At 36.8% G+C, this 24,139-nt stretch overlaps 1 protein-coding gene across 4 annotated transcripts in view; it reads right to left on the bottom strand.

The window, feature by feature from the left end:
• Positions 1–24,139, bottom strand: part of RALYL (RALY RNA binding protein like) — a 368,663-nt gene that overhangs the window by 64,792 nt on the left and 279,732 nt on the right. For all 4 annotated transcript variants that reach the window (XM_039695648.1, XM_039695650.1, XM_039695649.1 and 1 more), the window contains one exon: positions 6,388–6,463. In XM_039695648.1, coding sequence (XP_039551582.1) covers positions 6,388–6,463 — 76 coding nt within the window. The remainder of the gene's footprint in view (positions 1–6,387; positions 6,464–24,139) is intronic.

The following is a 24,139-nucleotide window of genomic DNA, read 5'->3' as shown; positions in this document are numbered from 1 at the left end:
GTGCTGAATTGTACACCTGAAATTTAAGAGAACAGCTGGAAAAACTTGTCCTGAAGAATATACATTTCAATTGCATTACATGACAAAGTGATTGGTAATGGGAAATCACTATGCTAACACCACTCAAAGAGTGCTGAACTGAAATTTAAGTACACCTGAAATTTAAGACAACAGGTGGAAAAACTTGTCCTGGAGGGAAGCCTTTGCAGGGTCATCGTGTGCTACATCTGGGCAGTGCTGTGGGAACTGAACACTGGTTCTGGTTCTGGTTACAGCCAAGCCAACACAGTGAGAGGCTATTTCACTCAGTTTTTCCTGGCTTTCTTTAGTGAATCTATTCACTAAATCCATTCTGTTAATTGTCTCATTCCAGGATGTGCCTCAGCAGGATGGATCTCAGTCAAGCCAGCTTCTTCCCAGACAGCAATAGGAATACTGCAGCACTGGGGATTGAATAACTCCTCACTGAGTCTTCAAGATGGGACACTGGGGCCTACCAATTTTCTTGTGGCACTTCAAAGAAGCTTGAAATTTGGCAAGGATGAAAATAATCCACATAGGGATTATTTTTCTTGGATAAAACAGTATTGAAAAAGTTTATAGTCAACTATAACATTAAATTGTGTAGAGCAAAGAGATTGACTAGATACTCTGGCAGTGCCCAGTAACTTGCCTTTCCATTTCTCTTCTCCTGCTTTGTTGCATTGTACAAATATCACTTTGACCCCGGGGATTTGTCAAGTAACTAGCTATCTCAGAAAGCAGACTTGGATGGGATATGGGACACTGTGCTCTCAGTTGTACCAGTACCACTACACTGGTTTTGACTCCCCTCATGTGATCTCCAGCAGATCCCCACCACCACCTCATGCAGCAGAGCCTGCAGTAATTGTGCTCATTGTTATGGCAGTAAAAATGGCACCATTATGCCCGCCTGTAGCACACTGTTTTTTTCTAAAAACTCAAAAATAGGTGCCCTTGTCATCCTTCTCAAACCCTCTCAGCCTTGTTACTACCAGAGGGGTGCCAGATAAGACTTTTAACCAGCTCCCAAGATGTCAGCCATAGAGAAATGACACACTGCATGTCCTGAGGGAAGGTGAGACACAGGCAGTATGTGCATGGTGGCTCTGCTCCACCTGTCCTGAGGCTCCTTGAGCAACTGGGAATGGTTCCGAAATGCAGAAAAAGCTTTCAGGCATGTATTTAATATGCCATATAACATGGTAGTGGACTGAAATAAACAACAAATAATTAAAATATTTTATGATGAAGAGAAGCAGAATAACAGTCTATCAGAGTACTTATGTTGATTCAACTTTTATATGTTGGGGAGTAAACACAGGAAAAAACAGTAAATGGGCTTTCATATGGTGACACAGAGTTACTTTAGTGAAATACTGATCAAAACACCATTAAAAGAAAAAGACAAAGTGTGATGTTTTATTTTACCAAAGCATTGCTCCCAAAGAGTGCTTTAACACATTTGTGTCAGCAGTCAGCACCTTCAATCTTCAACTTCAAAGATACTACGATGTGCTGCTAGTACAATTAATTTTTGCTGGAGGCTAGACCAGTACAACAAGATGCAAAGCAATTTTAAGATGCAGATTTTTTAAGCATGCGATTTTCTGCAGAAGTGGTGTGCTAAAAAGAAAATTCAGAACAATTTTGAATCTTATGGGACTTAGGTGCCCCCGCAATGCAATGTAAATTAGGGTGGATGATGATGGAGTTTTCAGCTATGTTAGAATTTAACTAATTCCTGAGCACTACTCTAAGTACATTTTAAGATATTAAATGAGCATGCTTAAAATTAATAATGTTTTTAACAGTATTCTGAAGTAAAGACTAAATGTTCTCAAAATATTTTAAGGCTTAAACATAAAATGGAAGTCCTTTTATTATTTAGTTATCTGTCTTGCACCTAAAAAAGTTGTGTGTCTCACATTTAGGCTCATGCTAATTTCACATAGGTAAGATTAAATGAGATTATTTGCACACAGATAATAAAAGTAGAAAAGTTAAAATAAAGGAATGTTGATCCTGAACTGAGATATCAAAGTGTATTATACCATTACAGGAAAAAATGAACCTAATGACTTGGATACACAAGCAAATTATTAGGTTATAACACATCATAGACATCAGTTTCTCTGTAAGGACTTATGTGTATATCCACCTATAAATGCGATACAAACTTCTTTTCATAAATGTAAAGTTCTTTGAACCTTTTTGAAGCCTCAAGTACTTCAAAGTAAACAAAATCCTGCAAGCCTGTGCAGTGCTCCTGCTTGCTTATCTTAAAATTGTTATTTATGTTGTCTCACATATGAAAAATACAATTTAAAAATCTGTAACAAAGAAAACCGAAAAGTTAACAGTTATTATCCTTAATACTGTGTTGTACAGTGTCACTGTTTTTCCATTGGATGTTTACCTTAAGACATTTATTGTAGAAAACTTTCCTGAACATGCTTATGAAAACTGAAAAGTAAGTGTCAAAGCTTGTTTAATCCTTGTTTTGTCCAGGACAGAGTTATTTATTTACAGTAACCAGGAGAGGTGGTGTGTGTCTGTGGTCCCAGGAACTGGGAGACTGAGCCTGCCGGATCGGACTGCTTGAGCCCAGGAGCTGTGGGCTGCTGTGAGCTCTGCTGACTGGACCTGGCCATCTCCCCAATATTGTTGAATACCATTTTACACCACTGCCTGGGACAGGGGAAAAGGACTTTTTCTCTGGTTTCTGGAAAGAAAGGCATTCCTTTTCCAGTTGGGAGAAAGTGTGGTGTGGTGTGGTTGGTGTGGTGTGGTGTGGTGTGGTGTGGTGTGGTGTGGTGTGGTGTGGTGTGGTGTGGAAAAGCTGGTTGGTATCACGGGCTTTCTGTGTAAATAGTTTTTGTCTTATACCTTTTGTTGTTAATATTTTTCCTGCCACTGTTCCTTTTTTTTCCTTTTTTTAATCTCATTGCTGTTTCCAGTAAATTGTTCTTGTCTAAAACTGCAATTTTCACCCCTTTGTGCCTCCAGTTCTCAACTCTATCCCTGGAGCAGGAAGGGGGAAGGAAAGGGATGTCAGCAAGCAAGTGGAATCTCATATGGGAGAGTCTCAGAGGGTACTAAATTGGGAGTGTCACTGCTAAACCATGACAATGACTTTATAGCACATCTCTTTCTACATTAAATTTGCTGTCTTGCCAAAGAAGGAAATTATATTGCTTCAGCATAATATGCTCCTGATATTTTAAACAATTTATTAACTTCTTGGTCTTGATAAATTGATTTCTAATAATGTGTTTTAGTACATTTTTTAGAATCAAAGCTAGTCTCATCTAATATTTTTCTGGATCTTTTCTTCTTAAAAATAGGTATAACACCTTCCCATACCCACTGTTTCTTTACCTTACAAGACCTCCATAAGTTTTTGGAAGGAATCACTAATAGTACACCCACAGATTCAGCCAATCCTTTGAACACACTACAGTGAACATTATCAGACCATTTCCATCAAATTCACTTAGTCAAACATTGATTAGCCAATTTTTTTTATTGCATACCCTATGGTAAAAATTGATTTTCTTTAATAGCTGGTCAGTTAATCACTTTTGATTAAGTAAAAGGAGTCTTTTCTGTATCATCTGCTCTCTTTTCCTCCTAACTAAAAATCGGAGGATGTTACTCTAATGACAATTTTTTGTTATCTTTTATATTATTATGTACTTTAACCTTTCTGATATCCTGTAGGATGACTCTTCTCTTCTTTTCTACTTCCAGTCATGGTGTTTTGATTCCACATTTTGTACAATTCCTTTTCAATTTTTAGAATGTTAGAGAAAGTTGATGCTGTCATATTATTCTTTTGATTTTTTCTGCTTCAGGAGAATTTTATGTTCTACCTTAAGCACACTCAGTGCAAGATTTTCTGCACTTCTTTTGTCCCTCAAATTTCTTTCCAAGAATCGTTCTACTCACCAGATCTCTGAACTCATTTAATTCTGTCCTTTCAGAAATCTGTTATCCTCTTTCTACTTACAGACCTTCCTTTTAACGATGACTATTTTGTGACAACTAAATTTTTTAACCAATGACTCTCTTAGTGAAAATCAAATCTACTGTAACTACTTCCCTTATCTGTCTTGGTCTTGTGGGTGGATCCTGGCCAGCAGCTAAGCACCCACATGGTCACCATCTCGCTCCCCTACCATTGTCCCCTGTCAGGATGAAGAAGAGATCAAAAGTTGAAAAGCCTCATGGATTGAGATATTTGCAGTGTAATAGGGGAAGGGAGAAGGGAAAAAATCCAAGTGATGCAAAGGCAATTACTTTTCACCTCCCATAAACTGTCCAGGCAATCTCCAAGCAACAGCTGCTTTGGAAGAAAAACCTTCCCAATTTTTATTTCTGACTATATGAGAGAATATCTCTCTGGCCAGGTTGGGTCAGCTGTCTCAGATATATTTCTTCATAACTTCTTGCCGGCACCAAGCCTCTTAATTGCAAAGGCAGAATAGGAAAATGAGAAAATCATGAGGCTGTGCAAGCACTGTTCAGCAACAGGCAAAGCATTGGTGTGTTTTAGAAACAAATCCAAAACACTTATAGGATTCTATGAGGAAAATTAATTCCATCCCAGTCAGAACCAGTTACAGTGTTCTGAAATAAGTAAATGTTCCCAGTGTTGCCAAAACTTGATTAATCACTGATCTTGTCACATATTAGTTTAAGCAACACTGAGATAATAAAAGTTCCTTGTTATCATACAATCAGAGAATGGTTTGTGTTGGAAGGGACCATACCATAGAATGGTAAAGGGGGTTGGAAGGAACCTTAAAGGTCACCTAGTTACAACCATCCCACTATGGGCAGGGATGCCATCCACCAGATAAAATTGCTCAGGACCCCATCCAACCTGGCCCTGAATATTTACAATGGGACATCCACAACTACCCTGGGCAATCTGTTTCAGTGCCTCACTGTCCTCTGAGTGTAGAATTTCTTCCTAAAAACGAATCTAAATCCCTCCTTTTTTAGTGGAAAATTGTTCCCCCTTTATCCTATCACTACCTACCCATGTAAAAAGGTGTTCTATTTTATAAGCCCCCTGTAAGTCCTTTCTTGTGCTCAGTACTCCAGAGCAGGACACTGTAATCCAGGTGGGGTCTTACAAGGTCAGAGCAGAGGCAAAATTAACATGAAGGGAGAAATGGAAGGATTCTCTTAGTTGCTCATAAAAGCCTCATGATCTTCTAGAGAAATAGTTTGCACTACATCCATGAAAGGACACAATATAGGATATTTTTCCTCTTTAAAATTCCTTTAGAACTTTCCACGGGTCTCTCTTATCCCTATCTTTTCTGTAGAACAAGTATTTATGAGAAAGCCTTCAAAAGCTCAAAGGTAGAAATGAATATAAATGCCAGAAATCACAGAACACCTTTTCAAATCTTTTGAAATACTGGAACAGGGACAGAGTAGACCAAGGTTACCAAGAACACCTACAGAGTTTAGTGGTTTGCAGTTGAGAGTAATGATGAAACAGGGATTCTCTTCTCCAAAAATAATATTTCTATCACTTCAGCTAAGGTCAGCTATATGATAAAACTTCAAATCTCTTCTATGTAGCATGGAGGCTCAGACCTAAAATGCTTCTGCTTGTCTTATTCTGAGATGTCACCCTCAAATTTCCATCTGAAGTTTTCAGACCCAACAAGGTATGGAAAAATACTTCTTCAATGTGTCTGATTTCACTCTTGAGGTATAGCTCTCAGAGCCAGTCTACCTACATTTCAGCTACAGTAGAAATCAGCCCTAATTCCTTCCATGGATCTGGAGTATAAATTCTGAAGTACTTTTATGAGATGTAAGGTTTATTGAGCAGAAATACATGGTAGCCCTAACAATCAGTAATGCTTCACTAAGCATAATTGATTTTGAAAAAAAAGTGGATGTTTCCTCAAGTTTGTAAAAGCTCTATGACAAAAGGCACCTGGGAATAGGACAAAGACACTATCAATACCCTTCTGAACAGCCAAGGAAGAAATCCAGTCCCAACTTGGTTCTCATCCTTGACAAAAAAATCTGTGAGAAACCAATTTTATTGCTCTGAAATTGTTAGTTATTTCATTGATCATTGCAAATAAAAAAGTCACAAAAATGAGTCCATAGCCAAGCACTGAATCATAAGGACTAAAAGTTTAAATAACACTTAATTAAGAAAGAAAAAAATATTAATAATAGTACTAGGAGTGGGAGCATTAATATAAGTAATCAGATTTCATTATAATTTTGGTAAGTGTTGCACAGTGCCATTGGTAGATACATTTCAGGTTACCATAATTTTTCTGATAAAAATTGTATTCGGGTAAGTTAAAGTGAAATCTCACTTACCTGTAAAGTGCTGAAAGTGGCCGCTTGTTGCCAGGTTTTGGTCTGTATGGTTTTGGTTCTCCTGCCATGTTGATATCTGAAAGCAAACATTTGATATCAGTAAGTCAAACATCTGGATGTTTGCAAAGGCACCTTCAAGTCCCTGAAAATGAGTAAGAGGCAGTGAAAATGGACAGCATACCTTAAACACTTGTCTAGTTTTTACCTCTTCTGAATTGGTGCCATAAAATTTTCTGAAAATTTTTTACTGTAAAGGATAAGGATTTTAGTCAAAATATCAGTTATTATTAACAGAGAGAAATTGCATTTTTTAAACACAGAACTTTCTACTTGGTGAAGCCAATAATGTATTTCTAATAGAAAAGATTTGGATAGCAACTTTGATGGTGAAATAAACTATGATCTCAAGTCATATTCTGTTGAGGACGATTGCAATTGTTCTGAAGATTTCCCTTTGCGATCTAATGCACACTGATCTTTAACTGCTACTCCATCATCCACTCAGAAAGTAGCTATTTCCCATCCCAAATGCTTCACTCCTTGGAGAATGAGAAAATCTGGGTTTCCAAGTGTTTTCTCTTAAGCAGATACTTTTTCTTCTCAACAAGATCAGAAATCTTGTGAACATTTTGAAAGTTCACTTCTATTCTACCTGTAAATTTATGCTTGAAATATAAAAGAATGTCAACCTTATAGAGATATAAGTTTGATATAGATATATATAGAGCTTCTATAGAGATATATAGATATATAGCTTCTATAGAGATTATTATTGTTCTCAAATTTGTCTCTTCATTTGAATCATACTCAAAGACATACCAGGAGATAGATGTTTCATTATGATTACTAAAACAGTTATATGTGGAGAAAGGAGCAGAGACCTTTCTGTGGAGAATATCTTCTGGAGCTTCGGAAGCTGTCTGCATAAAAACAAATCTATATAAAGAAGCTCCTCCATTCTGATTAAATGTTGCAAAATCAACTTTACACTGAATCACATGGATAAAGTGAAACTTTTGTTTAGGAAACAAATTTCATGCAATTTGTGGGATACTACAGCTAAATCTCTTCTCAGCTTCAATAATATAAAAAATAGTAACTCGACAAAATAATGAAAATTATTTTAGTGTAAAATTGGTGTGACAGAACATCATATCCTATTAAATGTGGAATCATGTGGAGGTTGAGATTTGCAAGAAAATGTATGTTTTTAGTAAAGTCTATTTTAATCTGAAAAGTCTTTTTTAACCTGAAATTGACTCTGGTGGAGGGACACATAGAAAGAGAAGGTGTAGGAGTAGGGATAAACACTGTCCAGTGAAGTGATACTAAAAGCTCAAACATTTTGATTTATTATTTTTGACCTCAATAGATGCAGTAAAAGCCTGAGACTTATTGATTGGGTACTTTTATTTCACAAAAAAATAATAAAAAAAACCCCCAATCTGACCTTTTTAACAATCAGGATTATTGAAAATGCATGTCCCTTAAACTTCTTTTTGACAGAAAATATTTTGCCAATGGAAATTTCAAACTTCAAATATTTAAAAGAATTTTAAAAAATTTAAACTTGTTTTTGGCATTTTGAGCTCAGTCAATATGTATTTAAAAGTATACAATTACCTGATATAAAATAATTTTATGTAGAACTATATAATATAAAATCCTTAAGTAACATTTTCCTTATATAAAGTATTTTGGTATTAAATCTGACTGCAATTTCTTCTGTAGGAGCTGTATGCTGTTAAGTCATAATTTTTCATAAAATAACAATTTCCTTGTTTCATTTGGAGACAGTTATCATGCCTCCTTGAAATGCTTTCCTTCCCTTAATTTTAGCAAGTGCTTTATTAAATATATATAGGTTTTGTCTTCCATTTTTTGTAAGTTCAGCTATGATGCCCTTATTGCAAGATATATAAATTCTAATATGTTGAATCAACAAAAGAAATGCCAAGAATTTGGCATTTCTTTTGTTGATTCAACAAGCCACTGAGGAATTTTGATAGCTCTGTTGCATTTCCATTGGCTCCTGGAAACAACAGAATTGGAACAAAATTTTTATCCTGTGACCTTTGCAATAATTAGACCTTTTCATACTATTTTTATATGTCAGTTTAAGGTCATTGACTGTGCTGGCTTTCACCATCTCCTACTACAAGTTGGACAGAATTTAAGGAAAAAAATATTAGAATTATAATCTGCTCTTGGGAAATATCTCATAATACCATAATCTTCACATATTTTTCATCTCTCATCTGCTACTGTTTCAGAGGTATATCTTAAACATTCTTCTCCTTATACCCTTATTTACAGGTTTTAAAAACTTTTTTCATATCCTCCTGGGACAGATCAATACTATCTTGATGACTGTTCTTATAGACCTACATTTGCAGCTCTACAAAACCCACTTTTAAAAAAGTTGAGTAGTATAGAAGCTAAAGGCTCTTAGTTATGTGTTCTCTTTATTTCAATCAAAAATGTCAGAAAGGTGACACTGTAAGAGGCACAGTGGCAAAGCTGTTCAGAATCAGTTAAGATTCCCTCACACTTAAATAAATCTCTAAACAGTGAACTACTTTATAGTGATAGTAATAGCCCAAAATTCTCTTTAGCACAGGAAATAGTTCTTAGAAATGCTGTGCACATGGGGCTTTTCTGTTAATATGAAAGTGATTGAATAGCTCTGCAACTCCCAAAGCACTTTGTAGCAAGTTAAGAATGGATGTAGGAAATGCTTTGAAAAGTTAGAAAAGATTTTCACCCCATTATTTTTTCAGCACTATCTCTTCCAGCCTCAATTTTCTAACTAAGATTAGAAGTGAACTTGTCAACATTTCGCAAGATAGATTATTTCTATCCCAACTGGAAATCTTGTGAGATAAGCTGTTCGCCTCCTTTATCCATCATTGGTTTCACAGCAGACATTTACATCTACTAGATCATAAACTCTGTGTCAAATAAATTTGCTGTCAGCAGCACAGAGATTTACCTGTGCTAATGATTCCACCCCAAGGAATGCAGAAACATATCACTCCTTAAGCTGTCAAATTAGCTACTACACTTGCACATGAATATGTACCAGACAACTTCTTTTACAAGGGACACAGACATTCACATTTCTTCTGGAGAGGCATGGATTTGATGAATTGGCACCTGATGGATAAAGCTATGGCTCATGGTCACACTCAAAAATTTATTAAATAGGTAGATTTTCTAGTGAAGACCAATGACGAGTGGCATTCCTTGGGGATCAGTATTGGGACTGGTGCAGTTTAACATCTTTCTTGGCAACACAGACACTGGCATTGAGTGTGCCCTCATCACGTTTGCCAACAACACCAAGCTGTGTGGACACTGGAGGCAAGGGTTGCCTTCTAGAGAGACCTTAATAGGCATGAGAAGTTGACCAGTGGGAACACTATGAAGTTCAGCAAGGCCAAGTTGAAGGTCCTGAACCTGAGTCTGGGCAATCCCAAGCACTAACACTGGCTGGGCAGAGAATAGATTAAGAACAGGGTTAGGGAGTGAAGATGAGAAGCTTGATGTGACCTGGTAATGTGTGCTTGCAGCCCAGAAAGCCAACTGTAAACTGGGCTTCATCAAAAGCAGTGTGGCCAGCAGAGCAAGGGAGGGGATTCTGCCTCTCTGCTCTGCTCTCAAAGTACTGTGTCCAGCTCTGGGGCTCCCAGCATAAGGATGTGGGCCTTTTTAAACAAGTCTAGGGGAGGGCCATCGAGATAAAAAGAGGGATGGAGCACCTCCTCTATGAAGACAGGCTGAGAGAGCTGGGGTTATTCAGCCTAGAGAAGAGAGAGCTTCACAGGTACCTTTCCTTTGTGGGAATGGAGCAGCCCAGGGGCATTATTTTCTCAGCTTGTATACTAGAAATGTTCACTTAGATAAAAATACCAAGATAAATTCACCATTGAAATTCAAAATACTATGGAAACACTACCAGTGTAAAAGTGAATATGCAGAAAACAACACATTGTAATGCAGTGCTTTCAGAATCAAATGAAATTACACTCTTTATCAAAAGAATCCATTTTTAGTTCTATACTTTCCTGTTATCATGGCAGAGCTTAGTCAAAGAATGAGATTTAGATTTCATTCAAGGTTGTGTGTCATCAGCAGAATAGATCTGATTTTGAGCACAGTATTTTTATTTGTAATCATACTGAAAATACCTGGTGATTAATGACAAAATATAAAAATAATTTAAAAAAGAGCATGATTATCATTTTAGATGGGCACTCATTGTATTGAGTGGCGACATAAAATTGTCAGAAAAGACAACTCAACAAAGCATGATCTACATTTCTCCTATCACCATTTCCTACACTGACAACCTACCTCCTCCAGACATGAACATCCTACCTTTGGAGAGGCAGTATCTGCTAGTCCTTATGCTTTGCTCCCAGATTACTGGCAAAATAATCTGACAATCTGGTCCTGAAGTCAGCAGCAGACTTAAAACAGGCTTTGTAAGTGCAAGCAATGATACCTAAAGAGCATTCATACCTTTAGAAATATTAGAAGAATATAGAAGAAATAGAAGTATTTCAGAATACTTTATTGGTATTCTTGCCCTTCAATTTCTTTAAAAGATTCTTTAAAAGAAAAAACAAAACCAAAATAATTTTACTTTGCAAAAACAAATGCCATAAACAAGAACCTTCAACAAGCACTTACTAAATTCATGAAGATGGGGATTTTGGATTTCTGCTGCCAGTGCAGAGCCCATGCCTCAGGCTACCTCTAACCTACAAGATTAAATGGAGCCCTTTGAAGGCATGAATACTCTTTTTATCTGTTGTATTAAATTTTTAAATTGTTTCTTTCCATAACTTTTAGCCACAGTTTACAAATACTGTCCCATGTAATTTCTGGATATAGGTAGAGAATGGACATGAGCTAGAGACCACTGCAGGAATTTTGCCCAGTGAAAGAGAACAGATCCACATATCTATGATTAGTACCTGCAGTTTAATATTAAGGATGTGAACTCTGAGTGTGGGCTCCATGACAGAAAGACTGGAAACCAAAACCTGTAGCTAAGAAAAGTCCAAGTACCTTTAGAGATCAAAAGATTATTTTCTAAGACTTGTTTCATCAGGCATTTTTCCACACATTCTTGTGAATAGTTACAATTGAAATTGAGAAATTCATTGACCAATTCTACACTTACTTGACTTAAATTTTTGGGAAAAAAAAAAACCTGTCTTATTTTGTATTTCCAGATAAGTTTTTCCACACATTCTTGTGAATAGTTACAATTGAAATTGAGAAATTCATTGACCAATTGTACACTTACTTGACTTAAATTTTTGGAAAAAAAAACCAAACAACTGTCTTATTTTGTATTTCCAGATAAACTGGAAATTGACCAACATTTAATGGAAGAGATAGTAATTTAAATTAGGATATAGGTATGAATTCACACAGTCAATGTACAATCTATATACAGAGGGAGGTATTGATAGAGTGAGACCAGGATGCATTTTCTTCTCATTCAGAAGACAAAAAGTATTTGGGATAGAAGAGAAAGACCAAGAGGTAGGTGCAATTTAGAGATAGCTTGTAGCCATATGGTTCAGAGCATAACTTTACACTGGAAAAGCTAAGGCTAATCTGTCTTTCTTTTATACTCTTCCATCTACTAGTCTTATAAATTTCCCTGCTGCCTGCTAAAGAAATTTTAAAGAAGTCATATGGCATTTTTTTATATCATAAACTTACATTTTTTCTTCATATGTTCCATTGATTACATGTCATGTCCTCCCTTTCCCCATCTCTAGCATGTGAAAAAGCAGAGAGTAAAGGACAGCTCTCTGTTCTCTTCCATTATGTGCTCAAATTCTACAGCTGTAAAGATGAAACTTTCCAGAAAATTGAACACAAGCTCAAATTGATTCTCAAGGCTAGTAAAATATTAAATGGAGTTCAGTGTCACACCTTTTCCTTTTCCATAATGGTATTAAAAATTCTTGTGGGACTCTCAGTATTTGGATTTTCCCTTAGCATTGAAGTAATTGGATGCCTTTTTTTGTACAAAGATGACAGCTATTGTTAATGCTTCATACAGAAAGAGCTGCTTGTTGAATAGTATATAAAATTGCTTTGCTCAACCATTTTTTCTTTCATTAAATACTGCTAAAATGAAATGAGGCTATAGGATTATATAAGCTATCATTCTTAAAACCATTCAGTAGCAAAAGTGTCAGGAGTTTTCTTGCAGGAATTTTTTCTGTTCCCCAGGGAATTGGGTTGGTGTGAGGACAGGCGAGAGCTAAAAGGGGGAATCCTGTCCTGTCTGTCAGTATGCCTGTCACACATCATTTCTTCAGAGCCCTGGAGACAGCAGTCTCTCAGCTCCAGAATGGATGCCAATGTACTTCACGGCTGAGGGGGAGCATTGGGCTGCCTTGGTTTTTTGTCTGTTTCCCACCCCCAGTAACACCACAATCTGGGCCAAACTTCCTGGCCCTACTGGTTGTGCTATCAGCAGTGATCCATGTCCATGCCTAGGGAGAGGCATCACTTCTGCCAGAGGAAGAGGAGAATGTTTATTTGTGCCCTTGGACTGACTGGCCACAGACTCCACTGTGATTGAAGAATCTGTGGCTAAGACCCTAAAAACTGCTTCTCTTCTGGTGCTTGAATCTCTGCAGAGGAATTACTGTGATGTGCCAGGAGTCACCCTGGGGTACAGGACTGCAGGGGAAGGAACACCACAGAGAATATGGCCTGCCTTGTGAAGGGATTGCTATGGGAAGGAGAGCAGCCCTGTTGCTGGCAATCCTGCCCACTCCTCTACCTCCTCAGCTCAGGGCTTGTGCATTCCTCTACAGGAAGTTCAACACTTGCAGATGAAAGAGAATCAGATTCAGCTTCAAAGGGACTGTGTGGCCATGGCCATAGCCATTTATCTGCAGACCAGCTCTGTAAGAGCTGTGGGGGTTCTGGTGTTAACTGTACAAATACAGCCTGGTTTGTGCCATGGCAGCCATGAAGCTGTCACATGTGTGTTTCACCCCACCAGAGCCAAATTATAGATGCAGGCAAGTAGAGTCTTCCTGTAAGAAGATCCTTTTAATTTAGTCAGGCTTGCAGCTTCTGTTTCTCACCCAGGAAACAAGATTTCTACTAGGTATTTGTTTAACATGTGGACTAGTAAATTATGCACATGCAGAAAATTAATGTTGCCATGAGGGTAAAAGAAAACAACAGAAAAGTACATCAGGAGCTTTCTGATATCTTCAGGAAAAAATAAACAGTTTTTATGTCAGCTTAGCCAGCAAGAAAATGAACCAACAAAAAGAGTTCAAGCAAGGACTCTCATATGAATACAAACCCCGTTAACATTTCTACCTTCTCACTGATGTTGTTAATGGGAAACAGAACTGGTCCTTGATTTACAGCTTTTTTTTTTTTTTTTCCAGACAGTGAGGAGTGCAAGGATTACCTTTGTTTTCTCTTGATCACAGTAAAGATGCTGTTTACAAATAAAATATAGAGCATCTGTCTTCTTTCAGATCAAGTGCAATCATTACAAGGCAGGCAACAAACTCTCTGCTGCTCTTCTCAGATAACAAAAGATAGTTATTACCATGAGACTCAGACAAAGCTTCATGTTGACTGGATGTCTGAGTTTCTCAGCACTGCAATTAGCCCCAAGCAGAAACATTAAACAGTGTGGTGGGGATAGGTTATGAAAGTTCCTCATCAAGTTCTTTCAGGGTTCAATATGATTTATTCTAGGGAACATGCCCTGAATCCTGGTAATTTTCAACTTGTCCTTAGACTACATTTTTTCTCTCTCTCTCTTCTAATACTTGGCTACATTCTCTGCCCCATGGCCATTCATCTGACTCTCTTACTGATTTTAACTTCATGCTCATAGCAATAGTTTTTCATGACAATTGAAATCTGTAGTGTACGAAGAAGCTCAAAATCCCCTTTTATCTTACTCACTATTTCTCCTGCAGATGGTCAACTTTATTAACTCAAACATGAGGAAAAAGCCATCACAATAATAACATTTTGCAAAAAATTACCAACATTATCTGCAATTGTTAATAATTTTTCTTGGACATTAAACCAAAATTTGCTGACATGTGAAATGCATTTTCTCATAATCTTGCAAAGTGAATGTAGCCAAGGCTCTCTGGGCATCACAGGCAGAGTGGCTTCCAGAGAGATACTTTCCAATGCATATGTCATTCTGCACGTTGCAGCCTGGGACCTTTCCTGGTTTGAGCAGGAGGTTTCAGCAACCTAAGGGCCAGGGAGCAGAGGCAGTAGGTGATTGTTTGGGGCAGAAAACATTGACGGACACCTTCAAAGTGCTGTTAGGTGTGAAGTCAATGTGTCTGAAAGGCTGGGATTAGCATTATAGTAATCACTGAGGGGTTGGTATGTTCAACACCCTGACCATTGCTGTCAGCAACTTCAAGATCAGGTCTGACCTTGAAGGTATTCCCACAGGCTAGAGGCTTTCATCCAGGCTCACAACAGATCAGAGAGGAATCATGCTGTGGATTTCACTGAATGTTGAAAAATGGTGTTCACTGATCAGGGAAGCTGGTGGAGGTGACAGAAATGGACCTGCAGCCCCAAATGCACTTTGAATACTTTCCAGTAATATTCCTCTCCAAAATGTCTGATTTTACCCTCATTCTCTGACCTGAAATCTTTCCTCAAATCTTCACTTTTCTTGGCTTCTCAGATGATCAAAGTGGCAGGCTTTCTTGTTGGTCCCACATCACTTCAAAAAACCCATTGACTCAAAACAATTACCCTCAACTAATTTCAACTATTCAGGTCTCCTTTCCATATACTCTCTTTCTGCTCATGATTCTCATGTTCCAGGTTTTGTGGATTTAGATATCTATAGAAAAGGATCTTTTCAAGCTCCAAGTTTGCTTTGGAATTGCACAGCGTGTCTTCTAGCATTTTCTTTCAGATACAGCAGTTATTACAGTGTCAGCTTTATGAAAACTTGTGCCCCATATTACAGACTCATAGAATTGTACAATAATGTATGTTGAAAGAGAGTTTTAAACATCAAGTTGTCCTACTCTCCTGCCATGGGAAGGGACATATTTCACCAGATCGGGTTGCTCAAAATCTTGTCCAAGCTAGCCTTAAACACTTCCAGTAGTGGAACATCCACAGCCTCGCTGGGCAACCTGTGCAGTGCTTTACCACTATCATTCAGAAATAAAATTCCTTATATCCAATATAACACATAATGCAGTCCTAAAAATTTTGTCTTTGTAACACAAACATTGTAAATCATATGATGGACAGCTGCAGAATTAGCTCATACTCTATCATGGATAAACTATAAATATTACCTTAATGCTATTATAGTTTTAGTATTATACAATTATATATATATGTAATAGTTTTAGTATTATAAAATAATGTAGCAGTAACATAAAGAAGATAAAGTGGAGATAATTCCATTGAAATTTGTCACATGGAATGAAATTTTATTGTGGAGGTGATATGCAAAATAAGCTATGCCAAATCAAAAATTTCCTTAACAACAACGCTTATGTTCTAACTATGTTCTAACTCTCTTTCATTAGCAGCTTTTGAAGTTGCTCAGTGGATTTCATATGGCAAACAGATAGCAAAACCATAGAAGTCTATTGCAAAACAAGGCATTTAAAAATTGCAAATACCGAAAATCTTCAAAATTAATGATATGCACAGTTGTTTTATTTCTATCTCTGTGGCATTCCTGCAAGGAAAACAGAAGAGTTGATAGGAATAGAGAAAATGCTATATCTTGTCAGATTGATAGTTGATATTCTGTAATTTTCTGCCTTCAGCAACCCCAGATACTTTGGAAGAAGACACAAGAACCCTGAACTAGGTAGAAATAAGATTATTTTCCCTCCTTCTCTTATCATCTCAGCATGATTCTCTTAAAATGCTTAGCAGTTTAGGATTATTTTAAGTCCTAAAGCATGATGTTTTATCTTTCTTCCTTTACTGATTTTGTCAGTACCTAACTGTTAGGAGCTGGAACTGGAAATCACAACAATTTCAAATAGCCTTACTGAGTACGTAAATGTCCTATTACTCTGTTCTTGATGATATATCATATTGGTGCATTTTTTGATGAAAAAAAAAGTTTCTTGAAAAAAAGTGAGCTTTGTTTTGGCCTTATATATCCCCTACTCTTCACTGACTCAAATCCTTTTTCAAATACTATTTCACTCATGAGTAATAATAAAAATAATAGAAGTCATGTCAGAAACCCTTTCTTGAAACATAAAACATCATCCTTCTCCATGCAATTTATTGGACTTCTGATGTTTACTTTTGTATTTCTACATTTGGGTTTGTATGCAAATATACTTTACATGCTGCTTCAGAGGTTCTCTCACAAATGGTTTAAGGTACCATGTATTATCAATGACATACGTTTGCATATATAAAGACTCAATAACAGGAAAAATGTAATAGCTTATTAAAAATGCTATTATGAAATAAAATCATTATTTTAAACCTCATTAAATCAGGTCTCAATATCAAAAGTATTACCAAAAGAACCACATGACATATTTCAGCTAAATTTCAAAGAAGAAAAGGTATAATTACCATTCACATTAGTACATAGTGTTAGTGAATCTCTTACTGAACATTCTCTACCTTTTAAGTTAATTTGGTTCGTGTTCTTCTATGCTTTCTAGTAACATTTTCTGTCTAAGCCAGCTTTACCATAAAACTGTCTATTTTTATTACCTACAGAGCAAATATGTAATTTGGCTCAGAAATTATAGGAACTAAGAACTCCCTCACTCTGAACTAATTCTTCTCCCCAGAAACCTGTGGGAACATGAGACTTCCAATTTTTTTTTCAGAATGTGATTTTTTTGAGCAAGCTGCACATAAACACACATCACAAATGTTTGTAAAAGGCTTTGGTAACTAATCTTTACTGCAGTTGGGATAAGAAATACATAAAGCTAGACAAGATAGTGAACACCAGTTGGACATTCACTTCCTCTAGGGCATTTTGGATTCCTGTAAGGAGTTCGGAATGGTTATTTTTGCTTTGGGTTTCATTGGAAGCTATAGCATTTTTTCTGCAACTTCATAATGAAGTTAAAACACGCACAACCCTCAACCCCAGTCAAATTTTCACCCATGCTGCAAAACAAACCCCTAACCAAAGTTCTTGCATTTTCCATTTCCTTTATATATTTGTATGTGTATAATTGTGTTTTTGCAATAGAAGCGTGTATTTTTTCACATGGAAAATTTTTTGTCAAGTTTTGCATATCACCTTTATCACACAGTTTCTGAAAATTGAAGATTACATAGGAACACTAAGGAATATTGAATTCCTGACACCAGAGTTAAATTATTGTGTTTAAGTGGATGCTGGAACCAATTCCTTTTAAATAGAAAACAAAACACACCTTAGTCTCAGAAATACCAAATCTGAAATTCTTATCTAACATAATTGCTAAAGGAAGGTGCCAAGGATCTATCGTAAATCTCAGTACCTGCAGCTTTTAGATGGTTAGCTTATTTGTTTTTGGTTTGTTTTTTTCTTTCCCCCTACTCTGCAAAAAGAAATTCTGGCAGCTGTTCAAATGAAACAGCTCTCTAAGATCACCTGGAAACATTAATCTTCTGGACATACTGCATAAACCACTAATCTCTTGCTTGTCATTAAAATGAGTTAGGGAGTACAAGAAGAGATGAAAGATGCAGGCAGATTTTTAAAGCTTTAGCATTGCTATTTTAATTTATTTTAAGAATAAATAAGATCCCTAAATCTTACATTGCAACAAACAGAATGGCCAGAGGAGAACAATGGGCTGAATGATCCTTCTGAATAAAAACGAATATGATTCAACATAATGCTTCAGCATACTGTCTACTAATCTCTTGCTTCCTCATGTTCAGCTCCTTAGGAGACACTGCTGTAAACATCATGTTTTTTATATGTTTTTTTTTTTACTTTCAAACAAAGCCAAAGATATAACTAACCTTTAAAATATATATATGCTGGTCTGATATATACTGACCCAACAGCCTGCAACCAGTTGTGCTAACCTTGGCTCTGCTGTAATCTCAACCTTAGAACTTTTTCATGTTGCCAGACACTACTTATGAATCTTAAAAGAATTTAGAATTCCATACTTAAAAATATTTTTACCTATTTTCCAAGCAATTAGGGCAGAATGGAAAACCAGTGCTGATAAAAGAGAGGATACAACTTTGGATGAGAGCTTGTGCTCTTATTGTTAGTGTAACCTTCCCCTCAAGTCTGCAATAAAATCTGGTTCAGGTCAGTGTTGTTACTTTTCACTAATCAATCATATGTTTTATAATAATCTGAATAGTAAGTATTTTTTGTTTGCTTGTTTGTTTGTTTGCTTTTAACTTACTGACTTGGAGTCGGTAAACTCCAGTAATCAGGAAGAAGGTTTTCACTTTTACATTTGCCTCTTGCTTATTCATGTGATCACTGTCAACTCAGGCTGTTTTATTTTAAGGAAAAGGAAAATGCTCATCCAGCAATCAAGCCTGCCAGGGATTCAGGATACTGTGGTCTGTAATGGACATGTTCCAAAAGTGACAATGGGAAATTCCATTGGGTTGTGTGATGTTCACACCTGTACCTATGGAAGATGTGTTATACAGAGCATGGCTGTGCTTGAGCACGTGGCATTGTGTAACATGTACGGTGGCAGGACTACACTGCTGTCCTAGCAACAGCTGCCTCCCACAATCAGCTCCATCACCTCTTCCACAGTCATCCACAAGGACATAAAATACCACTGGGAAACAATAAATTGTGGTACATTTTTTCATTCATTGCTTCATTTTATGCCATTCACTAGAGTACTGAGTCACCACCATAGAAGCTCCAGGATCAATGGAAAATTAACCCTTTAATGGCAATTAAATATTTTTTAATGCAAATTATGCTCTTTATTTTGGTTTTATCCCTCAAACGTCTTTCTCCCCACCCCCACTTTAAAGAGTTCAAAAGCCTGAGCTTATTTTAAAAAATCCAACAAGAATCAGAACACGGAAATGCTTTTTAGCTTTTAGCTCATACAAGAGGATTGGGCCAAGATCGAGTATCAGTTACCCACCAGAAACCTAGCGCTCACTTCAATGTATCTCCAAGTTCTGATGGGTGAGGGATGCAATACAATTTGGAGTCTATTAATGTTTTCTTACAGTTTTTCAGTTAAGTTAGTCTGGAAATAGAGTCTGTTCTGACTCTTGTTCTATTTGCAGTAAGTAACAGAGAAAGGTCCATATTTGTTTTACTTACTTTCAAATAATTAGTTCAATATTTGACACCTCTCTTAAATTAAAACAGTACTCAAACCTACTTCATTTAAGAGATCCCAGGTCCTCAATTCCCATTCAGATATTGAAAATCTGTAAATCCTTCATTCCAAGATGTGTAAAATAAACATGCCAACAGAATAATTACTATCTGGCTGTACTTTCTAAATCAAAATTTCTGTGTTTTGTTTTTCTGATACATGTACATTTTGGGGAGGTGAGTGATACTGCTGGGTCATGAAGATCTATCCCCAAAGGAAGACAAAACCCATTTGCAGAGAACAGTGGCTCAGTTTTAGGTTCAGCAGGTTTTTCAGGATATGCTACCCCTGGTGACACATGCTCACAGGGTGATGATGGATGGTGCACAGCATATTTTTGTCTGCTAGGATGCAAACCAAAAGTGAAATGGTATTGCTGCCATGTCAGAACAATGAGTGAGGGCAGGTGTGGCAGGGATTAGTGCTGTCACTGACACAGGCTTCAGATGTCACACGGAGGTACAGCCTGTTGCAGAGTAGGTGGGGAACAGGAGGGCAAGTGAAATAAAAGCATCCCATAAGAATATAAATATTCCACTCAGGTTTGATAATGTTCATAAACTGGGTACATCCTGCTTTACTTCTGCCTTTCTCCATACCTCTGGGTGCTTCTCAGGCAGCTCACATATGAGCCTCTGAAAAAATCTCTGGCATGTGTGACAGAGTATCACAGCAGCGTGGGTGCAGAAATTATCTAGCCTGGCACAGGCATCCTTAGGACTCTGAGGACAAAACTGAGGTCTTGATTTTCACAGAGCAATGTAACAAAGTTTTATGGTGTGTGCATGCAATCTTGCATTTGCAAATACCTGAATGTATTTTTCATGCATTATCAAGAGAGCTAACTGCTAGAGCATTTGCATATGGAAAGCCTCCAACTTCTGCAGACTACCAGGTTCCAAGTTTGTCTAATTGAGGAAAGGTTCTAGCTATCACAAAGGATTAAATTTAATTTAATTCTTTTTAAAATGAAAGAAATAGTAAAAATGAAATCAAGGTACAAAAAAGTAGAAGACACTGGGAAAGCTACCATTATAGAGGTGTAAATATGCTTAATGTACCAATATAACTTAAACATTCTTATTTTAAATGTTATATCTGCATTTGGCAAAAATTTTCAGTTTTACAGTATGCAGTCTCTGTAGAATAGTGTGGGAGATTTTACTCATGTTAGCTTTTGCTGTTCTAGTAAAAATATGAACCTCTATTCTCATATAGGATGATATTGGGAGAGAGGTGAATCACAGATCTTTTGCTCATGTAGTCACTTCTGTAGTTCAGTCACTGACAACACAGCAATGAAAGGACTCTGTTCAATGGTCAGATACAATTTTCATTTACATATCTTAGAAAAGACATCCCAGCAACAATTTTTAAAGTTTAATATTAGTTAAATATACAGTAATTTTAATAAAAATAATAAAATATTTTATTCTACTTTTTACTAGACATATATATGTTTGCCTGTTCAATAAATTACTTCACTGTTTCATAAAAAAAGACCCCCATGCATGAAACTTTCAGTGTCAAATCCTTGTACTGTCAACATAGATAGGATCCACAGGTCTGTGAAACATGCAATGGGGAAGATATAGCCCTAGTGGGTAGCAGAGCCTGAAGACTGAGTTTTGGAAAAAAATTCTTTCAGTCATTATTCTGGGAATTAATTTTCATGCCAGTATTAAAAAAAAACACCCAACATAAAAACAAATAACAAAAAAGAACTACAGAACTACTTGTATTAGGAAGAGAGCAGTTTTTATTTACTTTCAAAATTCATCTCTTTCTCCCCTTTCTTCTCCTACAGACATGCCTGCAAATGTCAGCACCCTTTATTTCCTTTTTTATTCCCAAGAACAGGACTCATTGTATGAAATCATTCCTGAAAAATTGGTCTTTTCTCTTAGAGAGCTACATAAAAGCCAAGCTTTCATGAAGGCAATCCATTTTGTGAGGACTGAAGCTGTTTGGCAGGCTTCTCTGAAAATAGCTGTATCCACAACTGTCAGAAACAAGGTCATATTGGGCCACGAGATTACATTTTTATTGTGCCACCTTGAAGCACATGGTGTCTCCTTGTCATGCTTGGGACTCCACAGCCCCTTTGGCATGCAGGCACTAGAACCACACAGACCCCTGGCACCCCCATCCAGGAGCCACCCATCCCTTGGGCTCACAGACGCTGCCATGGCTGATGTCTGCTTTATCCAGCAGAAACACGTGTTGGCACAGTGGCAGTGAAGCACTGGGGAAGTGCTGGTGTGTCCACAAAGCCAGGAACATTTCACACAGATGTCTCCAATGCTAATTGAATTATTGACTTATTGACATTGTCACTGCATGGCAGGGCTCAGTAGAAAACCCAACAAATCAGCAACAGCAGCAGCTTCCTTTTACTGACAGGACCATACCTGAGTTACAATCCAAACCAAGGGATGAAACAATAACCTGTTTTTAGATATATCATCAGAGCTATCTCTCTACAGCTAGATTGTAGCTCTGTCAAAACTAAAAATACTTTTAGTTGTGCAATAGTTTCCATTTGCTCCAATGGCTTCGCCTGCTGCGCAATGAAAGACAAAAATGTATTATTAAACTTTTCAGATATGCATGTTTCTATGCTGATTACTCCAAAAGACAAATTACCAAGCCATTAAAAAATAATCAGGCCCTCAACAAAGCCCTCCCACCACTCCATCTTTTCCTTTATTCTGTCCTATATTGCTCCACACAAAACTGAAAAACAAAAAAAAATTGGCAAAAATTTGAATATTACAAATAAAGTTGATTCTTGTGCCCATCACTGTATGATAACACAGATATAATCAACAACAGCTTGTGAAAGACTCAAGGTGACTTTTGTCCCTGGGGTGTATGTGCAGTGAGCTTGTGCTGCCATGTGGGGGCTGGATAATCGAATTCTGGGTAGGGAATGCAGATGACTAACCAAAGGTGCTGTGTTAGTGCTGGAGTAAAAAGGGCATGCACAGAGTTGCTCCTACCATACATTTCTGAACGTCATGGCACTACCCTTCAGATTTCTGGGATATGTGAAAGTGTCATATGGCTTTATTCCTATAAAAATGTCCAAACATTTTACTGTATTCACATATATTGTGCTTTCGGATTTAGGTTCTCACAATAACTGAGAGAAAGAGACCAGCTTTTCTTTCTTGAACCAACTCCAGTGAGATGAAATAGATTATTGCCGCTATTTGAATTTGACTTTTTTAAAATTACGATTGAACCAAGAATATATTTTATGAAAAAAGTCAAATCTGTAAACACTTTGGGAAGAAAATGGCCATTGGGATAAGAGCTTTGATAATTAACATTGAGGAGCTTCTCTTTTTACACAGTTTCTTTAAATTTGTCATATAGATATAATTGAACTACAGTTGAAACTGTATTTTGCACTCTCTGCCATATTAACTAGGACATAGTTAATATGGCAGAGAAGTTTCTTCTGTGAAAGTACTGAAAAAAACTCACTGCAGTTCAGGAATCTTAACCTATGACATACATATAAGTCTTCCTGACATTTTGAAAAAGACTAGAAACCAGATAATAAACTGAAGACCTTGTGAACAGGTGATTAAAAAGGAAAAGCAGGGAACCACTATCTTACTTTTTCCTTTCTAATCATGAGCCTGTTGCTGACAGCAGTTATTTTCCTCATCTTAACACCATTAAATTCCCTCCTGAACATACTTATACTTCATCTGTAACCTTAGATAATAATTGTTAGCATGGTGACCAAAGAAAAGGGCAGAGTCTTCCCAAATGGCACCCTGAAAGCAATAAAAAATCCAAATTATAGTTGTGCATTTGAAAAATCACAGATATTAAAACTGTAAAAGCTGAAGAGAAAATCCATTTGGCATAGGAAGCGTGGGCAGTGGAGCATGTCATTTAGTTATACTAAAAACAGAATTAGTTCAAAAGAAGAGAACTGGTTCTTCATTTATTCCTAATATCTAAAATGCTTGTACCTGTGAAATTGAAATTTAGCTAAGAGAGTTTTGCTGTTGCTTGCTTTTATCAAGCTTAGGGATTTATTCTTGTGTTAGTACTTCTGCTTAAAGGAACAGTAATCAACTAAAGGATGACTATGTGTAAGGTTGTAAAACTGACATAGAATGTAAAATATTATTACTTTAACTGCAAAGTAACAGGGAAAGCACCCGGAATTTTGACAGTGGTCTAAAGGCTGTGATGGTGGTGGGAAGAGACAGAGACAGTCAAGAGAAAGAGGCATTTCAAATGCAAACTAATCCACTATTATTGTACACAAGTTAATAAATATGACAAAAATTGCCTCGTTCTATATGATCTGAAATATCATATTTTATGAACATTAAAATATCCTTTAT

This window comes from Passer montanus, unplaced genomic scaffold (assembly GCF_014805655.1).
Source record: "Passer montanus isolate IOZ18808 unplaced genomic scaffold, ASM1480565v1 scaffold90, whole genome shotgun sequence".
In the NCBI taxonomy this organism is placed as follows: Eukaryota; Metazoa; Chordata; class Aves; order Passeriformes; family Passeridae; genus Passer; species Passer montanus.
Note: the sequence above shows the minus strand (reverse complement) of the source record. Positions and strands in the feature narration are given on the sequence as shown.